At 28.9% G+C, this 24,376-nt stretch overlaps 1 protein-coding gene across 1 annotated transcript; it reads right to left on the reverse strand.

Annotated features, from left to right (window-relative positions):
* Positions 1-105: 105 nt before the first annotated feature.
* On the reverse strand, positions 106-23,930 carry LOC128386103 (uncharacterized). Its single transcript, XM_053345075.1, has 4 exons — positions 23,374-23,930; positions 22,302-22,510; positions 11,450-11,582; positions 106-1,003 (listed from the first exon to the last, which is right to left on the reverse strand). Exons 1-4 carry the CDS (start codon positions 23,432-23,434, stop codon positions 885-887), a joined length of 522 nt encoding a protein of 173 aa, XP_053201050.1. The 5' UTR covers positions 23,435-23,930; the 3' UTR covers positions 106-884.
* Between the last annotated feature and the right edge of the window lie 446 nt (positions 23,931-24,376).

Raw genomic sequence — 24,376 nt, forward strand, 5'->3', positions numbered from 1 at the left:
GAAATTCATAACAACTGAACAATAACATTTCAAATTGTTTGATGATCAACTTGAATCAAACTAATTATCCAATTTATGATGAACAATTTAAATTGTTGTTATTCAGCTAATTGTCCAAAGCAATCGTGAGGTAGGGAAATAATGATTAAGTGGAATTAATTGTTTAAATCGGATTAAAGTTTATAATTTAACATGTTAATTATTATAAAGATTTCAAGGATTGACGATTAAACCGAAGCAATTAAAGTGAATCAATGAGTTAATTATGATAAGCGATCTGATTTTGCTTAATAACAAAAAAAGTTGGTTAACTAACAAGATTTTAATTGTTACAATTAGTTAATTAGTTATACAATTATTTATACCAAAAAGGAAAAAGTTGATTCTTATTATTGTCGCAATTGAATTTCAATCAATACTCATAATCAGAATATTTAAACATAATTAATCAGATGTTGAAGATTAAGTCAAGTTAATTAGTCATCATAATCGATTGTTAATCACAATGATTAAACAAAGTTAAACTTTGAGCTTGTGATTATCATTAATCAGCGAAAGGAAAAACAAATTAGTTACAAAAAGAAAGTCAATCAACGCTAATGTTATAGAACTAACATTTTAACTCTTCCTCTCACCTCTCACCTCTCCTAACCTTTTCCGCCTCCCATTTACATCCCTTTAGATGTCATCATCTCTCCCACTCCCTTCCTCGTTTCCTTTTCCTATTCCATACCCACCCCACCCCGAAATTCATTGTTTTTCCTCTTCCACTCTTTACATTTGATTTAAATGTTCATTCGGAATCTTTTTCATTTTCATCTTGTTCAGTTCCAAATGAAAATATTATTACATGTTAACAGAAATGATTTTGTGTCTTTTTTATTTCAAAGAGATGATGAGATGCTCAATCCATTAGATGGATTCCAAGTTGTTAAGATGATGATGATGAGCAGACCATTCCAAAGATGATAAGATGAGTTAATCATACGAGATGATCCATTTGCTAAGATAAAATAGATAAAGAGAGAGAGAGAAAAAATTATTATCATGATACTGAGAAATGTAAATGGTGTTAAAAGGATGAGGATGAAAAGGTTAGGGTGATAGAGAAAGATGATAATATTATGTCAACGGTAAAAGTCATTTTACAACATTGTCTTATCAACTATTATCATGATCATAACAATAATAGTATTAACTCCCTGTTCAGGGAATGATAATAATATGAAATTCAATTTGAAGGGGAAGAAAAGTTATCATTTCATCAGAGAACTTTTTTCCGAGCTCATTGCAGGGAAAAAACATGAAAATTGTAAACTTTGAATTCTCATTTGGATGATATCATCATCTTCATGTGGTAATAATCATATGATGATGATGATGATTTCCAATGATAAACAGGAAACAGAATTGATGATAATATTGGTTTAGGATCGTGAACGATTTAATCTAAACCGATAATGACTCCATTAAGAATAAATATTTTTAAATCTTCATTTCGATTCAATGTTGTGGTAGAACTTTTTTTGGTTCGAATTTTTTTCACATCAATTCTATTAAATCATCATGATTAACATGCTGTTATCGTTTCAATCAACTTATCTGATGCAATCGTAATGATTAGTAGTTTGAATCATGAAAGATTTTTTTGTTTTATTCTCAGAAAAGGTGAAACATAAAATCGGATTCATATTCATTTCATGTTGACAGGTAATTCAAATTCACCTTTTGAATAAACTTATGTAACTTATTCAAAAATTCATGTTCTAATCATATTCGTATGATAACATGAAAGAATAGAGGAAATTAGAGTTGAAAGGGTCGAGAAAAGTTCAGACGAATTGAATCAATCGCATTGGAACTCTCAAAGTTTCATCTATTAGTTAATTGTCATTTGAAACTTTTCTTTCATCCTACTTGCTTGAATATCTTCAGAATTCAGGGGGAAAAGTTTCAAACTTTTATCTCTTATATCGTCCATTGTTATCATCTACATGGTACATAGTTTAATGTACAAACAGAACAGCATCTTCCAGCCCCTGGGGCAATATCCTGGAGCATGATACTCTATCCATAAAATCTCACTTTCTCATCAACTGAAAACTCATGTAAATTGTTCAGAGTTTCCTGTTAGTCCTTCAAGGCAACTTCATGTGTTAACTTACAGGACACTAAAGACTCACAAGTTCTGATATTAACTATTAACTGGTAACCATCATGGTAACCAGAAAAAAAGATAATCTGAGAAAAGGAGAAGCCATTAACGGGAGAGAGAACGAGAGTAACTTGTTCTCTTTATTTTCATCCTCATCCTCATCACCATCCTTTCCTGTTCTCCCTCTCTCTCAATGCTAATGATATACAATTTTACCATCGTCATCCCAGAACTTTTATCATGTCGAGTAATTTTCTCCAGCCAAGAGATAGACTCATAACGTTGTTCTTATATTAATAATCAACATTGAGTCAAGAACTTTTTTATCTCTCTACTTTTTTTCCATTGCCACCATGAGAATCAATTGCTTCTGCCATGTAACTTGATATAAGATTTTTTCTTTCTTCCGTTTTCATCATTCTACTGAACTGTTTATTGTTATAATCATTATCATCTTTATTGTTATCATGAATGGAAACTTTTTCTTAATGAATTCACTTTTCATGATCCATTCAATTTGCTTCCCTCAAGCTAAATTCTGAGAAGCAAAATATTCTCATAGTCAGGGAAGTATCAGTTTTCTAAGAGAAAAACCGTTAATTCAAAACTTTTTTTTCGAAAGTTCGAAAGTTCAAAAATTTGAATATTATGACCAGGTAATAGTCGCAATAATTATCATGAATTAACTGCACAAAATTTTCTGCCGTAAGTCTGGATGTGACAGATGAGAATCGATTAGTATATTGATTTAGATTCACTTTCATGTGGCATCTCTCAATATTCTGAATAATTTTCATGATGAAAAACTGTTTCTATCTCTTGGAATACAAAATTTTTCTCCATCAAGGAAAAATCTCTGATTCTAATGTTAATTAATCTCTTTGTATCTTCATTACAATGGTTGAAACACTGAGAATTGAGAGATTTCAGAATAATCATGAACCAACAGGGAATAAAAGTTTAATTTCTATTCCTTTCATATAAATTATTCAATGAATAAGTTGGTTAGCATCATGGTGATTCAGAAGATGTTGTTGGGTGTAAGTAAGAAGATTAATCTTAAAATAGCCTCTTAACATGGTTACCATCAGATGACCACAAGAAAAGTTCATAATCTTATATGAATATGATGTTTTCTCGTGAATAACAATTGAATTTCGTATCTTGATTGTTACCTTGATTGAGAGTTGAGGTTATAATTTGATGATTTTATCGTGAAAAAAACTTGAGGAGAATAAGTTTTCAGAATATGAGAATTTCAATATCACTGAGCTTTCTCTGTGAGTATGGAAATGAATTGATCGAGTAATTTGTTTCCATATTGGAAATTTTGAATCTTGTCCAAATCAATTTGAGGTTTGTTGTTGTTTTGATTTCAATTCATCTGAAAACTTTCATGGGAATTGAACTCAACTATTCATGAACGTGAATGAAATTTTTATCATGGTGTGAGAGGAGATGAATGATGATGATGATGTTGATTGAACAGGCAAACTTTGACTTCTCTTCTTTGATGAATGTCAGGTAGTTTTCCCCATGTAAAAACCTCAACTTGAAAGAAAAAAATTTCAACAAAAAACTCAGTAAAATAGATACACAATTGTTACCTTGAAACTCAGTTCCAAGTTTCATTTGTATTCTTGTAAACTGATTAATTGATTAAAGCAACAGTTCAACAATCAAGAGGGAAATTTTCAATCAGAATTTATAATTAATATTATCCAATCAATAATATGTTTCCTGGTGAGAAGGTTGAATTGATTATCAATCGATGAGGAAAATCAATCAAATTTTTTTCTTCTTGATTTCTTATTCATTACAAACTAATCATCAACTTAAATCTGATTAGTTGACACAATTTATAATCTACTCAAGAGCTTAATCCAGGTAAAAATGGCGATAAAACTGAGAAGATAATTAAATGGTTATCACTTTTTGCTCTGATTACAGTTCACAGGTAAATACAATCTCGAGAGGTCAATTGACCATCAATATTTTCAGGTGATATCATGATGATAATGATGATGGTGATGAAGAATCATTATCATTTTGATGATCGTCATCATGATCATCATCTCTGTTGTCTCAACGCCCTTTCAACTTAATGTTATAAAAATCACATGGATTCCCAATGGATCGATTAAGGAACCGGATAACTTGTATATCATGTATGATTATCTGAACAATCAAAGGAAAGTGGGTGGTGGTGGATGAACAACTTGAATCACCAAGAGCAGTTAATTTTATCACATTATCATTATGATTATCATATAAAAGGAATCACATTCTGTTTCAGGTTAAATCCATGAAATTTCATATTCCATGGTGATCCGATTATTTGAATCTCAATAAATGAAATTTATGTGATTTCATTTTCCCTTTAACGTCCAATAGATTTGAAAGATTTACCGTTGAAAAAACCATGTCAACAATCAACTAGTTTAATTTGACAATTTATCTAAATTGTAAAATAAAAAATCACTGAACTGGTCACTTATAAACTCACTGGTCACTCTGTCCCTTTGTATCTTATACTTTTATTATTATTACTTATGGAGTTAAGTGCATTTAGGAATCCATTTTTCTCTCTCTCTCTCTCTCTCTCTCTCTCTCTCTCTCTGGTCTGAGTTTCATTCATTTTATCTGATAAAAAACATTATGTAACAATGGTCATCAACAGTGTCCAGTAGGTATGAAAGGTAAAAAGTTATATGAAAGAAAAGTAAAAAAACTCTGGAGAGATGCTGAGATTCATGGATTTCATGAAATTGATCGATAATGTTTCTCATGAGATTAGTATTGAAAACCATTATCTGTCATGATGACAATTATGGATAATGGTCAAGTTAAATCAGATGAAGGTTAAAACAATGTTGACCATCACGATGAAAACAGACAAAAGAGTTTAAATTAGGATTTATGAACATTTCTGATAAACTTTAAGTTTTATTCAACTGACCATTAACTTTTTTCAGAACTTTTGGTCATCACTTGAGAAACTTTTTCTCAGTTCAATAAGATGCAAATAATAGTCATTAGAAACACAATTGACCGGTCAGAGATGATGATTAATTTCATTGACCCAATTTCAAAGTTTGTTTTCCCTCTCTTTTGCTTTGGGATTTGATTGTTAATTTGATAATCTAATTGTTGAAATTAGTTTGCCCTTGGGATTGACAATGGTTTGGCTATTGTCCAAGTCAATCAAAATTACTCTGAAAATTAAACTCAGGAAACGGAAATTGGATTTGATTTCGAGCTCAATTTCTAGTTTCATGAACAAACTATCATGACATTCAACCAATTTTATCTTCATCATAATCTGAAGATCTTGACCATCGGTCAATTGTAAACTCACTATGGTCAAGAATAAGATTGTGGTGAATACCTTTTCCTTTGCAATCAGATTAGAAATGAAGATGATGATACAAATGATGATAAGAGATAAAATCTCTCTTTGGGTTGAAAAAATGAAGAGGAAAAGATGATGAGGATGAGGAAGATGCTCATCATCCTGATGAAGATGAAGATGAAGTCTAAATAGCTTTTACTTTTAAATGGATTTACCTTTGATCGAGATGATGATAACTACTATTAACTGAATGGAAGATGAAAAAATGATCAAAATTCAAAGCTTAATCTCTTAATCCATTTCAACTCGAATCAGACAAGAAGATATTTTTTACATGACGAGAAAAAAAGTCGAAAATTAAAATCTAATCATTAAATTGACAAAGCTCCAAATTGTAAACAATCTAGAAGCAATTTAATTGTTATCGTTAAATTGTATCATTGATTAAATTGTTTGTAACCTTTTTTTACACTGGATTAGAACAATTAAATGAAAGTTAATTAGATTAACCAACTTGCTGACCATTATTATTACTTTTAGATTGTTACAGTTCCCAAATGATTACCAACCATTTACTTTGATTACAATCAGTAAATTACCTTTAGAAACGCAATCTTATTGATAACTGCAATTAGGTTTATGGTTTAATGTTACTGATATTTAACCACCTCATCATCCGCATCCTCATCATTTACACACTCCCACTCATCATCTTAATCATATCTTTAATTAAACATCAATCAAAGTTAACTGGCAATACTAATTTCATCATTAACGGCAGACAATTAAAGTCACTTGAAACTAAATTAACTTTAATGCAGCTTTGATTTGGATGTTCAATCAACTTCAATTGATATTTAATTGTTGCTAATTATCAATTCATTTGTAATCCTTTATCCTCATCATTTATTGTAAGGTTTTTAATCAACTCTGAAAATGGATTAAAGTTTATTAATGTTTAGTAATTAATGCATTTGATTGTTTGCTTGTTGATTAAAATTTATGGATTGATCAAAGAATTGGATTAATTTGGATTTGGGTTTTTATCCTCAAAGGATTATCTCATTGTTTTCAGGTCACTAAATCAGAGTTAATATTCAATTTAATTGTTCAATGAGATTTAATTATTTAGGTCAATTCATGTTTCTCATTTATGATCATCGTTCATCATGATTATTATTTTTGTTGAACTTTAACTGATTTTTTTTTCTCATTTGAATCTAATTCATTTCCATGATTCAGTTTCATTGTTGATCATGAAGCCTAATCATCAAAACTCATCTCTAGTTAATTATCTAGAATTGAATTTGATGATAATCATGATGAGGTTATTATTTCATGATGACTTTGCTTTTGATGAAAATGATGATAATTCAACTGATTATCAATTTTAATTCTTAATTGACATTTAATCTGAAAATGATATTACATAAATTAGAAAATAAATTTCGCTTCAAAGATCAAATAATCAAAAGATAAAATCTAATTGAATCAATAATTTAATCAAATTGATTTCATGATAATCCGAAAGTTTCATCATTTCATTTTTTCAATAACTCGCAACTTGATTAATTTACAATTCCAAGTGTTTTAATTAACATTTCAATCAGATCCCAATTGATTGAAAACTAATTCAAATGTACAGGTTAATGATTAACAGTTTGATCTAATCAATTCATGTAACAATCCTGTTCAATTAACCATAATTCTGATACAACTAAATAAAAGATGATGATTAATATCAGAATTGTGAATACTTGAAATGGTAACTTAGTTACCAATGTAACTTTATCGTGACGATTTCCATCATCAACTGACCATTGATTTTAATTCGTTTGATTGTTTGACCATCACCAGTGGTCATCTTAGTCTCTCTGTTTCTCTCATGTTTATCATGATTCTCAGTGTCAGATGAGATAACCTTCAATCCTTTAGGTTCATTTGCTTTCAATTTAATGTATTTAACAAGAAGTGACAATTATCTTGTCAACTCTCAGTTGCTTGTAATCATTTTACATCCACTCATCATCTCCATCAAATTATAACCACTCACTCACTCATCATCATCACCACCACCATCTATCCACTCCCATTCCCACTCTCCCTCTCACTAGACCTTTAATCAAATGAAAAAGGAAAAGGAAACAAAATCATCAAGGTTAACAATCAACTGATTGATGCATAATCACTTGAATCATTACAATGGATTAAACAATCAGTTAATTTGATTCACTAGAAACTAACAAAGATCAAGTTTCACTTAATCATCAGTATCTATTTTATTTGCTCAAATGATTAACTATTAATCAAGTGAATGATCAGTGAACAATAATGAAAGAAACACAAACAATCAGACAATTAACTTGACAATTATAATTATGAATGTGATTCTTTATATCAATTAACCCTAAAGGTAGATTGAGATTGAAAATTGATGAGACAATTTTGATAAATGATAAATATTTTCATAAACAATCAAATCGTAATCTGATTAATTACATTTGATTCCATTGTTTTATCAATAAATCATTAATCAACAATCAGATTAACAATTGATTATCAACTGGTAATCATCAATTAAAATGATTTCCAATTGAAAAACAACAAGAATACAGGAAAATGAATCGATAACAAGATTAAAACTGAACAATCATTAATTTTAATTCTGATGTTGATGATACACTTAAATCATTGATTGAGATTCAATGTTGACCTGATGAAAATGGAGGAGGAAACGGAAGATGAAGATGATAAAAGATGAGAGAACAGGTAAAAACTTTTCGATTCTTTTTCTTATTCTTTTCTCCTCCTTCCAATCTTCATCATCTTCTCCAGAGACACTTAGAACAGATTCTCTGTCGATTCGAAAATTTTTTAATCATCATACCATCCATCTTATATTCTCATGAGAATTCACCATTGCTACAGAATTTTTTTCTCTCCACTTTCTTCCCTGTTTGTTCAATTCTATCTCTCCCCATCCTCATCTTATCTTCCTCTCCTTTCACCTCCCATCTCCTTCATCACTTCCCTTACTCTTTATCATAACATTTTCCTCCATCGGGTCACCCGATATCTCATATAACTCTTAGGGCAACAATACGTTTTCACCCTGAAATCGTTTGTCGTTAAAAGCAATACTCATGATAGTAATGAATCTCACTCTCTGACCCCCAGAACTTTTCAAATATATGATTTAAACTGCTAGTAGATTTGAAAAGAGACAGAAAATTTCTGATTAAAAGTGAAATCTGAAAAAAGCAACATTAATCTGATTGATTCTTAATAACTTGGTGATTAATTGATTAACCATTACAGGGTAATAAATTTAAGTTCCAAATGAATCACCTGAACCAACCTGGTATTCAATTTCCCTGACAAATGATTCTCACGGAAATCCTTTACTAGGCTTTGTAGATATCGAATAGGCAGAAAAAAATGTTATCTTGAAATTATCTGATTTTCAGAGTTTTTAGGTGAAATTACATGATCCATGCGTTTGTAATTTACTAGGAAAATGTTAATCATTTGATTATATTAATAATTGTTGAAACAATTCACGTATCAGTTTAATCATCAGATTCAATTTTCTAGTAAAACGACAATCGTAATCAAGTTAATTTAATTTACCTTTAAGACTGACCACAATTGATGATTGGTTATCATGAAGTTCAAAAAACTGACCAGAGCAGAAAAAATCTCATTCTTTCTTTGATTAGCTTCTTGCTCGTTGGTCATTTCTGATTATTTCAAAAGGAAGCTTCAAAATTCATTTCTCTTCTTGATGAAGATAAGAGATGAAGATGTAGAGTCCATAAGAGAGAGAGAGAGAGAGAGAGAGAGAGAGAGAGAGAGAGAGAGAGAGAGAGAGATTGTCTATTTAAGGTTAAGTGATATTACATTTCTAATATAACTTTCATCATCTTTCAACCTTTTGTTTCATTAATGTATTGAACTCACTCAAAAGATTCGGGATTCACTCTGTAATTTTACCTGAACTTTTACTCTGATTTATCATGATGCATGACATGAATTTCAACTTGATAATATATATGAATCTGAGGATAAAAAATTATCCATCCTATTATTACTTATTATTTACAAATAATAACAAGTTAAAAGATGACAGAGAAAACATTGAGCGGAATTGAAAAGTTATTCAATGAATTTTCAACTTTTGAACAATTTCATTCAATAAAACTGCAAAAGCAAAGCAAAAAATATCCATGACTAGCATTTGTCTGATTATCAGCTGATAATGATGAATTAATATCATGATGATTTATTTACGCAATTTGATTCAATTACCCATGTAAAGATAATGATTGATAATTATTTCTGATCATTTAGTTGAATATGATGAAAATCCTCATGAACACATGAATTGGAAATTGAGCCTGATTATCATTTGAAAAAAGTTTTTCCTCGAAAAAAAAAATGATTCCTGAGAAACTAATCGATCACCACTCAGGGAAAAGCTCAGGGAAATATATATTCATTGAGATGAATTCACTATGAGACAGGAAACCGAAAAGATTATGAGAACTATCATGAATTCCCTGTTAATCCTTAAGCCAATGCTCGAAAAAACTTTCATCTGTATGAAGGAACAGAAAAAAAACACATTCCCCACCGAACCCCCTGTAAGATGAGGATGCTGCTGGTGGAGTTGATGATGATGAAGAATTGAGGGGAAAGGAGCATAAGTTGAATGTGTGAAAATTCATGTAACTGTGAATAGACTTGGGGATTAGCATTAAGATCAGCTCAGCAAGATAATTCTAACTCTCTGTTGATTGCTTTTTCTTCATCTTCTTCATCATTATCATCAACATTATCTTTCAAAGTTAAATTAGCTTCTTCAACTTTCTGTTTTTCTGTTTTTCATTTCTTTCCTAAACTCACAAGATTATCTCATTTCCATCTCGTAGAAGAAGAAAAAATCCTTCTAAAAACGAGTTCTAAATTCGAAGGGTTTGGAAATTAGAACGAAAAGAAAAAGAGAACTTATTTAATGATTAGTAAACTTTTATTCGATTACATTTCTCTCGCTCCCTACTTGTGGTTCCATTGAGATGATGATTACCTCGAATTGGCTCGAGAACCACAGATAAGAAGAAGAGAAAAGTTGAGTTGGATATTCATTGGAGCAGATCAAGTTCGAGAGTTGGATAGTTTTTGTGTTCGAAAAGCAATAATGAAACGGACAACGAAAAATGTTTCAGAACAAAAAGTTATCATCAACCTTTAAAATTGTCAATTTTTGATCTTATTTATATTTTATACTTCGACATCTTCAATGTATAGAAAAACTTATCACCATTATTATTAAATGTTTTATCAACATAACAGAAAATGACATTTCGATTCAGTTCAGAACTTTATCTTTTCCCTCTTCTTCGGTTGCTCCCTCTCTTTATTTTCCTTAAATTGGAAATATTTTCTGAGATAAACTTAATATCTTAACATTTTCTCTGGCAGATTCTTCTGAATAGGCAATAACATTGAGTAAACATTTGGACACTTGACCAAGTGAATTTTGGAAATTTTCTGTCACACTGAACTTTTTTTTTCTTCAAAGAACATTTTAAACCATAACCTGATGCTGATGATGAAGAAGAAGATAAAAAAATTCTCCATAGCAAATTGAGAAGACAGTTAATGATAATCAAGTCGATTAAATGAATGAATGATGGTCAATATAATAGGAGAAATAAACTGACCATCAGAAGAGATGAAAGTTAATAATGCATAAAATTCAATTCGAGTTACTAAATGGTTTTATCTATTTTCTTCAGCATCATTGAGAATTCATCGAAATTTTGTCAACAATTTAAAAAGATGAAAACAGTTATCGGTGTTAATGAGGAAAATATTGACAGAGATTAAAAGAGGAAGGGTATTCGTCGATTTTTCGATCAATACATTGTATCAATACTTACATAGGACTCGAAGTGGTTGAGTTTTACGAACTGTTTTGAACGGAGCTTCCGATGAGACTTCGCATTTATATTCACCTTGACTATTTAAATCGGTTGTATTCAAAAAGACGTGACCGAGGGTCGATTTGGATAACTATAAGAATGAGAGAATTGTGGTTAGAACAATTTTATCAGAATTTGTTTTGTTTCCTTTTCTGTTCTTCGTCAAGGGTCAGTAAATGGTCAGTAGTTTATTTTTTATTTCTTGTTTATTTGTCAATCTAAATCCGATTCATGATGATGAAAACCCTCTGGGAATTTAAACTTTAAGGTGTAAGTTTATCTCTTTTTTGATGGTTAATAACATTTTCAACGATTGTTGAACAATTTTTTTCTATTCATTGTCAACCTTTTTTTTCATGGAAAATTTTCCTCATAAATCATCAAATTGAGTTGGTGTCTAAATTGCCTGAGGCTCTGGTAAATGATACACTGATAATCAATTGGTAGCAACTGATTAAGTCTCACTTTGGTTTAACCAGATTGAGTTATAATGTTGACCAAATTGTTGGTCTTTCTCATTGTCTTTTAACCAATTAGTTAGATCTTAATTATGATCATCACTCACCTTTTAGTTCACAATCAGGGAAAAGGTTAAATAACAATGATTGATAAATTTACAATAATTAAGAGACCAATTCAGCTGTTCATTGCTCTACATTGACAATTAAACGATCAACAATCAATTCACACTTTGAAGTACACAAACTAATCAGTAATTAAAATATGAATGATTAAGAAACAATCTAAAGATTCAATTGAAAATGAAACGTTTAAATTGTCAGCAATTAAAATTGAAAATTAAAAATTCACTTCTGTTACCATGACTATTATATAAAAAGCGCGCTTTTCAATTATGTCAAATTTGGATAAAAAATTTTCGGGTTCATGTTATTAATCAATTAATTAACTGATTTCTCCTTTGATTATCAGTTATTTTCATTAATGAACATGTGAGATTTAGTGTCTCCACTAGACCATTCGAGTGGTCACTTTTGGACTAACTTCCGATTGAAGTTTAGGTTGACTGGTCAACTTTGATTTTCTAGAGTTACTTTGAACCACTTTGATTGTAATTAACATGAAACAATCAGCAATCAAGTATAACAGGGGATAAAAATTGTTTCCATAATCAATTAATCATCTCAAGTTTCATTGTTGAGTATTGATCAAGAGATAATAATAATTACAATGATTTTCGAGTGACCGGAAAACGGAAACTGAATAATACTGAATTGCAACTTTTTCTGCTTAACCAATCATCAGAAAATTATATTTCATTAATCTACTAGTCATCAAGTAATAATTTTATTATAACAATTAACTGATTGGTGATTCTGAAATCAAACGAAACCTTGGTAACAGAAAACACCATAAACATTTATATCTCCATTCAGAATCTGAGAATGAAGTTCATGATGAAATTCAGGAAACCGTAACCCACTCACCATCAAGTAGGTCAATTAATAATGACAATTTCTGATCAACCTCTACACCTTAACTTTTAATTAGTTGGTTGATTATAAACAATTAAACGTTTCTATTAATTTTCACCCTGATTCATAAACGTTACATTAATGATTGATTCAGGAATTATGATCAACACAAATTAAAATGCTCACAAAAACAATCAACGTTCATCACTCAATTAATATTTGATTGTTTCCATTAACAATTAACTTCATCTTGTCCCACTCATCCTGAAATTAATGATTAACTTTAATATCATCAGAAGTTTTCATCAATAAACATTTCCCCCTGCAAATGATATTCAGTGTTGATGTCATTGAATCAAAAGATGAATATTATTGATCAATAAATAATGATGATAAAAGATCAATACAAAACTAACAGTTATCATCATGATAATCATGATGATGATACATCATCAATTTGATAATATTGTTCATTTCCAATGACATCCTAAAAACAACATTATTATAAGTCACGTGAAAACGATATAATAAATGTTGATAAAAGGTAAACGATTATACTAATACAATTAGTTAATTGTGATTGAAATACACAAAATTGTAACAATTTACTTGAAGGTAAACAGATAATACAAATTGTTCATTAATAAGATAAGTTATCATTAACTTTTCAACAATTCAAACATGATGATTACCAATAGATTATCAAGGTAATTCAATATCATGAAATTGATTAAGTCGATTATTAATTTTACTAATCATGAACTCAGAAAAACTCATGAACTTTTTTTTTTCTTCACTCAGACAGAATTGGGAGTGATGATTATCACAATGTCCATTAATAATCATCCCTTAATCTGTGGTAATAATATCGAAAGCAGAAACACCCTTTAGACCTCAAGCTCTTCAATTAAGATTCATATAAAACCGTTATTATTATTATCATCTTTGTATACATGGGATATCATCTTGTTCATCATCATGAACACACACACAACCTGTCATTTAGAATCCAGGTAAATATCGATATAAAAATGGAATAGAAAATAATAATTTCTTTTCTAATATTTTTTCCCTTCTCTCTCTCACTCACTAGTTTTTACCATGGAAACAGTTATAATACTTAATTCTACCTCTGGTTCCGGTTGAAATTACTCTAATGCGTGACTCTGATCAAGAACTTTTCTCATGATGAAATAGTCGAATTGCCCTTTTGCTCGATCATCATCATCATCATCATCATCTCTCTCTCTCTCTCTCTCTCTCCTTGTTCTCTGTATCTTCTTCATCATCCTCTCTCATCCACCCTATCACTTCATCACATTTGAATCAAGATCTTGGCTCTCTAACATTCAGAGTTTGATTTTGTAACATGCATTTACCTAATCTGATAATCTATCTGATTAGATTAATTGAATTTGTTAATCTTAAATTCATTTGTTATTTTTCACTAATTGTCAACTCATTAATTGTATCAATTGATAGTTATCAATGTCTACATCTTTTCATATAATTAAAAGTAAGTTGATTGTTAGGTTATTTCAAGTTGATTAATTGACTGGTAAATGATGGTTGATATTTAATCAATAAAATTTAATTTGATTATGTTAATTATTTAAATATACTTTTGATCATTATTATGATTTATTGATTGTATTGTATATTTAGTTTAAATTAATTTAGTTGCTTCATTAATTATTGATATTGAGTTGAAAAAAAAATTTCTCATCATAATTGATAATAATTAACTTGAACGACTAATTTGACTTAAATTACATTTAATTGTGGTTAAATTGTTCAGCAATTTAAATGATTACATGTTACCTCATAATTATCACTGATACATTGTTGAGTAATTAGCATGAGATCAAAAGTAACATGATTACGTTTTCTGAATAATATTAAATCATGAACTTTTTTTTATCAATATTCCGATAAGATAATCATGTTTATCATGGTCAATTGTTGTTCAACCATGAGACATGTTTGATGATTTGATTTAATTTAAACAAGATTAGTGTACATATAAAACAATGACCACTGACCATTAATCAATTTTTAAGTGAACACAATATTGTCAATCTCAATGGTAATCACTGTGACAATTTAAATAATTATGATATAAAATCATCTAACACACTTGACTAATTTTAATAGTTGATTGTAAATTTATTATATTTGAATTGTAAATTCATTGATTGAATTGAAATTAGTCAAGATTTTAGTTGATAATAAAAGTTATTCAAGAATTGATAATAAACTGAATGGTTTCTAGTATTTATATGAAATCAGCAAAAGTGATAATGATAAAAAATAGAAACAATTTACTTGATTGTATTGATTAAATTGTAAATTACTAAGGGTACGTGTTCCAATGGGAAATGCTCACTTAATGCTACATGGGCTCAAGGTAAGAATTTTATATTTAAATTTCAATTCGTTTCTACCTGAAGATTTGATTGAGAATTGATTTTTCCTCTACATTTACATGTAATATTTGTTTGTATATTCATTTCTGTTCAATATTGACTAAAGTTAAGTGAAGAAACTATTAAGTTGCACTCAGTTTACCGGAACAAATAGCACTCGAAAAATGTACTTTTTACTACATGGAAAAGGGTAAAGAGTGAAATGTCACCAAAGAAAGTAAGTACAGAATTTATAATGAAAATTTCCTCAAAAAATAGACAAATAAAAGAGATTCTGAAACTTTATTTAGGTGAAAAAATCTAATAGAGCCAGAGAATCGTATCATTAGTGTTCACTATAATATCTGAGGTCATCGTGAGATTTTTCTCATCAATTTAGTGGTCATTTAGTTGATTGCGAAAGAGTTGCCGTTCCATAGTTGAAATGTATCGAAGTTCATGATAAAAGGAATATGAATACATACTAAGGAAACAAGTGAGAGTATGAAGAATGTTCAACGATTTCGAGTGAACATTAAAAAGGTCGACAAATCTAACGATAAGTTTCAACCGTTTTCCTATTTGATTCTCATGATGCAACAAGTATTTCTGATGTTGACCAGAATATCTTGAATTTGTGATTATGTTGCTTTTTATTTACTCGAAATTTTCATCTAAACAAGTGAATATTATTACAAATAGAAATCAGGTATTACATTTGAACTGTAATTAAATTGATTTTGGAAGCAAAAATAATTAGGATCAGGAAATGGGAGTGTATCTGAATTCTGGGATGATTCATTTGAAATACAATTCTCATTCTTATAATCTTCATCTCATTTCGAATTGTTATCTTTCTGATTTTTTTCTGATTCACTTTCAAGATCAACTACTCGTTACTTTTACTACTGATTGATAACTTTCTCAGCATTTTGTTTATTTCATTTGTTCAAATGATGATAATTCGAGGGAAACTGGTGAAGATACAGGGAGAAGGAGATGGAAGTTGAATAAGGAAAACACCAACATGAGGGAATCAACATGGAAGACTTTTTCACTCTCACAATTGAAAAAAAAATCTTCCAAATTCTCTGGTGATTTAGAAAAGAAGAGAAAAAAACTTGATTGTAGTTTTAATTCTAGTTCATATATACTAATAGATGTTCACCTCATCATCATGTAAACACATCTAAGAACATGATAACCAACAAGAAGATACACCAAATGAATGATTAAAATGAGCAGAAAAAGGAAAAGACTGAATTTTCATGAAATTCCAATTGAAACTGATAATAACTCCTTATTAATGTAAATATAACAATCGTCTTGAAGGAGGTGAAAGTGGGTTCATTGGATTGATTCAATTTCTATTCATTTGATTCATTAAACATGATATAACTTTAATAACATGATGATTATATTATATTAACTCCCTGATTCCCATATGAGATTAACTATATTACTTTTATCATGATTATTATCAACTCCCTGTCTTCATCATCCCCTGATGATGATAATTATTATTAGCAAAATAAAAACATTGAAAAAAGGCCTCAATTTAGTTGAAAAAATGTTGAGACTACAATTTAGGATTATTGTTTAATTGGAACATAATATATAATCAGAACATGATAAAAATCAATTAGAATTAATCAGAATATTTCTCATTCTCATGATATATTTTTTTCTCATTTTGTTTCACATGCAAACATGAAGAATGAATATTCAGCATTTATTTGGAGATAATGAAATTCAATATAATAAATACAACGACAATGAACATTTGAGAAAATAAGAGGAAAAGAAAAGAAAAGTTCGAACCAAAAATGTAATTCAATTTAATTGTAAGATGATAAATTCTGTAAAATTTCAAGTTCGAAGTTGAGATTCATGAGAGAGCAACCAGAAATTGAACTTTCTCCTCTTCGATTAAAGTGAATACACTCGGACTTTTATTCAATAAGAAAAAGGATAAATATTCATATTCAAGAGTTGTGGATATACAAATTGAATGAATGAGATTGAATTGATTAGATAAAATTTGGAATCAATGTAACAATCAGAATGAAAAGTTTCCCTCGAAACAAAAAGGTAAAAGTTTTCTCCAATTCTCAAATTTATCATCAAAATATTATACAGAATATGAATTGTGAATATTGAAGAGAATCCAATTTAAGATGAAATATGTTTCATTACGAATACATTGAAACATCGGAATGAACTTTCAATATTCTCGAATCAGAACTTTTTTAAAATTCTTTCATAAGTTAATATTCAATTGGTTAAAGTTACCTTGTTTTCTTTACATGTTTACAACATTATCGAGTTTGTAACATTTGATAAAATATGAATTTCTGGTTAGAACTTTTTTTTTGTCCTTCTTGACTCGAACTCGAAACTTTCCATAAAAGTTATAAAACTGAATCGACAACTCAAATTACGCAATTTAATGATAATTAAGTCCAATTATCAATCTATGGTAATTGTTTATCCATAATGATGATTATATTAATTGGAGACAATTAAATGTTTATCATGAAAGTGAAAAGGTAACCGTAATTATAAATTGGGAGGATAACAATTAATTCATTGAGAAAACACCTTTTTAACTATTTAAATTAAAACCATTTCTCCATAACAATTAACATTATGATTGTATATTAGTCTTTATGATCATAATGAACAATTAAAATGGTTAATTCTCAACCATTAGTTATGTCTAATTGCCAATGACTTCCTCATTGTTAATCGATGATAAAGATTAACTTGGAAACATATTATTATCATCATGATGGTTTTATTGGAGATATAATTTTCTCATCGTCAAGGGAATCAGAATAGATTAAGAATCAAGGGATAAATGATTAAAAGATTGAAAAATGAATTGAAGGGAAGGGAAGAAAAAAAGTTCTAAATCCTTGTAATCATTGAAGAGTAAGATAAATATGATCAAGTTAATAATAATGTTTAACTAATCATTGCTCAAGTAATATCATGATGATAATGATTATGATCATATTAATGTTTACCTTGTTCAGGTTTCAAGAGTTGGATAAATTGTTTTATTTACTTTTGGACGTTTCCTTGGTTCATATTTTTTATCATGAAAATCATTTGTTGAAATGATGATGATGATGATGATGATAAGCAAAGGTAAAGTCTTATTATTGGGTCATTTTGTTGGTTAATAATCATCATGATGATAACAATGATAATAGTTCTGGTTGTGAGTAAATGTTTTGAGTGAAAAATGATTTTATCATTAAAATATCGTTTGAGAAGCAAATTATTGCGTGACTTTATCATCAGCTCACTTCAATCCTCCCTAACTCAATAAATCCCCTGAATAATAATAATCATCATCATCTGAAATAATCATGATACTAATTTCTGAGAGTTTTCAATTTATCCAAATTCATAAACTGATTCAATCCAATTCAATTGATCATCCAGATTCTTTCACAATCTTTCAGCCTTAATTACGGAAAAATCAATCCTCTCATTGAATAATCAAAGTCTTCATGATGAGGATAATTGTTTCATCCTCCCATATGATGAGAAATCAGGGTGAGACCCATGAAAGAAAACAGTTTCTCAGGTTGTTACCATTGATCCCCATGTTCGCCCACCTCTTCCTCCTCCTTTCCTCCCACTCCACCTCACCTTTCCGTCTAGTTGATGGAGAGAATTCAAATGATAATAATAACAATAATCCAAATGATTAAAGCCATTACTTTTTAACTCCAAGACTCCGAGGGTCATGGTTATTTGATTATAGCCTTAAACTCAAGGTAAACGTATTTTATCACGAAAGGTGTTTTCTCTTTCTTTTCCTCTTTCTTTTTTTACCTGATGTTTATTATTGTTATTAATATACCTGGATAATAATGGATAATATCATTGATGGTAATAATTGAAGGATAATATATATTATCATTATTATGATTATTAAATGACCATTGGGAAAGTGACTTAGTATAATAGTTTCAGTGAATTATTATTGTTCAGAGTTATCAGAATATTATATTTCCAAGTCTATCTTTTAGTAATAGTATTTGATAGTAATAAAAAACGAAAAGTTTTCCATGTACATATTGATTGTCGAGAGAAAATTATATTCTAATTACGATTAAATCATAGTTAGATCATTAGAACTTTTCTTTTTTGGAAAATTTCATCTTCGAACTCATTTTTCTTACCGCCCAATCTTTGATTCACTTTTTTATTGTTAATTTTTTTTCTTTGGGTGGATAACATTTAAAGTGATTAATTGCTATTAGTGGCTAATGTTTTGATAGAAAGTTAATTGTTTAGCTAAATTGTGATACGATTGTTTGTTCTGAGTCTATTGATATTGGAACCTGATAGTTGTCATTGGTTTGACATTTTATCTGTTGATTAATTGTTGCGATAAGTTTGAAGTTGATTAATCAAGATAATTATGAGAATCAACATTTTTTTTTATCATTTTGATTAATCAATTCAATTTGTCGTTAACTGAGATTGTCATGTTGATACTGTTGTAAAGTGTATAACCAAAATGGTGATGATTGTACGTGATTAAAATTGATAAACAATTAGTTTCAACAATTTAGGATATCAACAGTTACTTTGTTATTAATAAAATTAATCAATGATAATATGAAGGTGAATCTATTTATAAATATTCAGAAATACATGAAATTAATACTCAAAACCCGGAAATGAATCAACAATCATGATGGACCAGGATATTTACCTGGAGCCAGAAAAAAATCATCTAAATTGTAATTAACTGCAACTGATTGTAATCAATCAAAGTTGATTGTGTTTCCACAATGACACAATTTTGATTGATAAGCAAATCAAATTGTTGATATTAAATGATAACAAAGTTATTGATGTTTTTGATAGTTGATTGTGTTGGCAAAGATAAAGTTAATTAAACTGACAACAACTTTTGATTTCATTTAAATTGGTCAGTCCATAAATCATCTTGATTATCAACTAACCATGTAAATAATTTAATCTAATCATGGTAATCCTTTTGTGATTTATTATTATTTTTTTTTATTTCTTCATATTTCAAATAATGATAATCATTATAAGATAATCAATGGTCAGTAATATGATTTACTTTTTTGTTAACAATGACCAGAGGTCAGTGGAAAATAATATTCAACCTTTTCTGATTCAGGCTTGTATTCAATTGAATAGTTTTCAATTGAAAAATTTTCATCAAAGTTCAACAATGTTCAGTTGAATTGAATTGAATTTTTGTCATGGCAATGAAAAAGATTCATTGATTGAAGATGAAGATGATAAGTGAGGGTGAGGTCAAAGAGATTACCTTTGGTGTGGTGGGAGTTGAGTGATCTATTTTCACCGAGATAATCAGTGAACATCATCTAATATAATTTCACTGAAATTCTGATGAAGGTGAGAAAAGAGCAAAGATTTTTCTTATCTTCCCACTTTTCATCTTCCTCTTCTCATCCTGATAGTTTTATCGTATTTAAGTGTTTATCAAACAAAGATGATCATCTACTCATCATGAAGATAATGAACATGATGATAGGTAGTGGAAGTTTAAGTGAATAGAGAATAACGAAATTTTGAGTTTCCGTGTTTTTCAGGGGGAAACTTTTCCATTTCATGATCATCATTTGAAAGTTCAGAGGGAGAAAATCATTTTCATTACTGATTCTTTTCAGGAAATTGAATGAGAATTTCTTTTTTTCAACCCACCTCATGGTGGAAGTGTAGTGGTCAACGTATTTGTCTATTAAGGTAGAAAATTTTTACCACCATCATGAAAAATATTAGACAACAATTTGTTGATTCTCTATCCAGAAATTCAGTGATAACTTTGAGTCTCAAATTGTCACAATAAAGAGTAAAATCTGACACAATGAACAATTGCTCAGTTGATAAAAGAAATCAAAATCTCTCTGAATATAAATGACTGAAAATTTATGTACTAAATCAATGAATCACCTCGAAATTGAGGTTCCATGAAAAATTTCAAGAATTTTCAATCATCATGGATATTGAATATCAAGAACAAAATTGTATATAAATTGAGTGAAGATTCAGATTCTCAGTGAATCAAAAGTTTCCTCCAATAACTGATCATCATAATCATGGTTTTCATCATTATTATTATTACAATGAATATGAAAGTTGATCATGATGGTGATAAGTACTTTGAATGAAACTTCAATGAATTTCTAGTGTAAGAATACTCAGAGTTCCCATGGTAATTTTGAATTTTCTTATCTCCATCAACTTGGCTAGTAGATGATAATTTATACACCAACATTTACTTTGATGATACTGATGATGTAGTAACTGTCATGAGGTTTGTGAATTGTTGTTGATTGACGATTCCAACAATAACTGATGACAACAACGATCAAAGTAAAGTTTTCACCTCTCTACCATCAACAATCAACAATCATAATCATCTCGATAATATATTTGATTTACTGAGATTGTAACAATTGAACAGAGAAGGGAAAAAGTTATATTGAACAAAGTGATTGATCATCATGAACTTGATCAATATGAATTTGCCTTCATTTCCTGATTATTACTTGAGAATCACCATGAAAACATGTTGAGGTTAAATTAACACTCAAATATCAATCATAATCATTGGAAAATTAACCAAATTAAATGCGAGTAATCATCATCGTGAGAAAAAGGTAACTACAATCAACCAAAGTTACTTTACCAATAAGCTAATTAGACAAATCACCAACTAACAATAATCTTAAGTGAATTAAGTTAATAGTTGAATATTCAATTAGCTAATGTATCATAATGAATATAATGTTCAAGTAAATTGATTCGAATCAAAGTTAATCATTGAGAAAGTCATTCGATGTAAACAAACTGAACTCTCATGTTTTTTTCCTTCGGACAAAATACTGACCATTAAAGTGACCATTACAGGTAATAGAAATTAATTGATTAATTCAATTTTCTTACATCTAAATATACTCCATCACAAGGAATTCCCTGTGGCTTTGGTGGATCGGATTGAGGTAAATAACGATAGAACTCAACATTATCCTTGTACCATTTGATTGAATACAATTGGACGCCTTGGAGGACATAAGTACAGTTTAGCCAAACCGAATCGCCGACCAGAACTTCTGAAGGCACATAGACATCTTCTAGTATTAATCCATTAGTACCTTTAATAGAAAAAGGAAGCAATTGTGAATGTTGAGCTTGAAAGAAGAGAAAATTGTTTTTTTTTCAAGTTCGAAAAAGAAAAAGTTCTAGTTGAATGGAAACGAAGAAAAGTTTTAGAACAATTTTGTCAAACTTTTTCTTTTCTTCTTCTTCTCTTTGAATATTAATGATGATAATAATGATACATCGAGAGGGAAAGAAAGAGAGAGATGAGAGAGAACGGAAATGAGAACCAAAAATTCGAGTAAAAGAATAAAAAATTTTCAGAACTTTATTTAATTTATTGTTTTCTTTTTTTCTTCTCAATGAACTTGCTTTGAATACGAAAACTTTTTTTTTCTATTCTAAAGTTAACAAGGTAACTATTATTACCTATTTACATAGAAAACATCTTAGCCTGTTTTCGCCTTCATTATCATCATTTCTTCAAATTATCATTGGTTTATCTCCATGGGAGAATCGGAATTATCATTCTGATGAAAACGATAAGAAACAATTTCGAGAAAAAGTTCTGATGAAATTAACATTGAATAAAGTTCACTTGATATTCATAATCATTGTTATCGATCATTTATTATTTTTTTCTAGAGAAAAGGTAAAAAACTAAACAATTAACTAATTAATTATGTTGTGACTGTGACAATTAATTAATCAAATTTTATAATCTTCCAAATTGTATTCATTTAATTATGGAAAAATTGTAAATCAAATCAATAAGTTTAATCATTTGATTATTGATCAATTTCTTGTAGGATTTTTTCATTTTTTCATTTTCTTCTAGTTAATTGTCATTAACTATTCAGATTAAACTTGTCAAGTTTAATTAATGATTAATGAAAATTGAGAAATTAAATTTACTTACATAATTGAAAAATAGACATTAAAAGTGAAAGGATATTAATTATAATTAAGGTTAAATCCATTGTAATTAAAGTTGATTCACTTTAAAATTGGAGTAAACAAAAATGGTTGAGTTAATTAAAATTGGTTAAAAAGATTCAATCTTAATTGTGATCACAATCAACGAGTTTTTTTTGCTATTTCCTAGTCAATGAATTTGTATTGATTACAAATCAATTGTTGATAACTTTTGTTTCCAATTGATTACAATTAGTTGATTAAGTTGATTAGGGATTATAATTACAGTCGATGGCACAAATTACACAATTAACAAAATGTTCAAAATCAAAGTCTAATATTTAATCATTTTATTTTCATTTTTGGCTTATAGTTGATGATTAGATTTAATTGTCAGCTAATTAATTTGGTAACATTTTGGTTGAACACTTAACAAGGTAAAACAATCAACTAACTAATTAGAGTGATAATTAAAAGTTGTCACTTTTTGTTGTTCGCAAACAAAAGTTGCTTTTAGTCAAAAGTTTTTTTTTGTGATAATATTAACCTATACGCAGTCAATTCTTGGTCAGAACTCAGACTCAGATAATAATTCAGTTCTCGATTCTTAGCTTCTGTTCAGAACTTTCCCTGAATTCGACAATTATAACTGCTGCCACCTTTTATTCACTTCGAATGGTACAAAGTTTCGAGTTCTAACCAAGACAGTCGATAGAACCAAGCTTATAATCTTACCATTAAAAATCAAGAACTTTTAATGATCTAAAGTGAACTCATATCCTGAAGTTATCAATTCTCTAGAACTTCAATTAGAATGTCAAATTTTCTATGATCACATATTCGAATCAAATCGGCTCTTTCTGTATTATATTCAATCTTTAGTTATAATAACTTGAAAAAAGAGATTAAGAATTACTCTGTAAGTGGATATTATTTCAGTTTCATAAAAAGAGATAATCTTTTAATTGTTCAGTAAATTGTTCAATTTCATCGAATTTATTACACCT

Source organism: Panonychus citri, unplaced genomic scaffold (genome assembly GCF_014898815.1).
Source record: "Panonychus citri isolate SS breed McGregor unplaced genomic scaffold, ASM1489881v1 Contig00063, whole genome shotgun sequence".
Classification (NCBI taxonomy): domain Eukaryota; kingdom Metazoa; phylum Arthropoda; class Arachnida; order Trombidiformes; family Tetranychidae; genus Panonychus; species Panonychus citri.

Bases quoted from the DNA above. Each gene is read 5' to 3' on its own strand.
- LOC128386103 (XM_053345075.1), bottom strand. From the start codon at position 23,434: ATGGATTTAACCTTAATTATAATTAATATCCTTTCACTTTTAATGTCT. The intron at 11,583-22,301 runs GTAAGAAAATTG...TCATTCTTATAG, and splicing joins GTGATGGAGTATATTTAGAT to TTATCCAAATCGACCCTCGG. The intron at 1,004-11,449 runs GTAAGTATTGAT...ATTTTATCTTAG, and splicing joins TCAACCACTTCGAGTCCTAT to CAAATGGATCATCTCGTATG.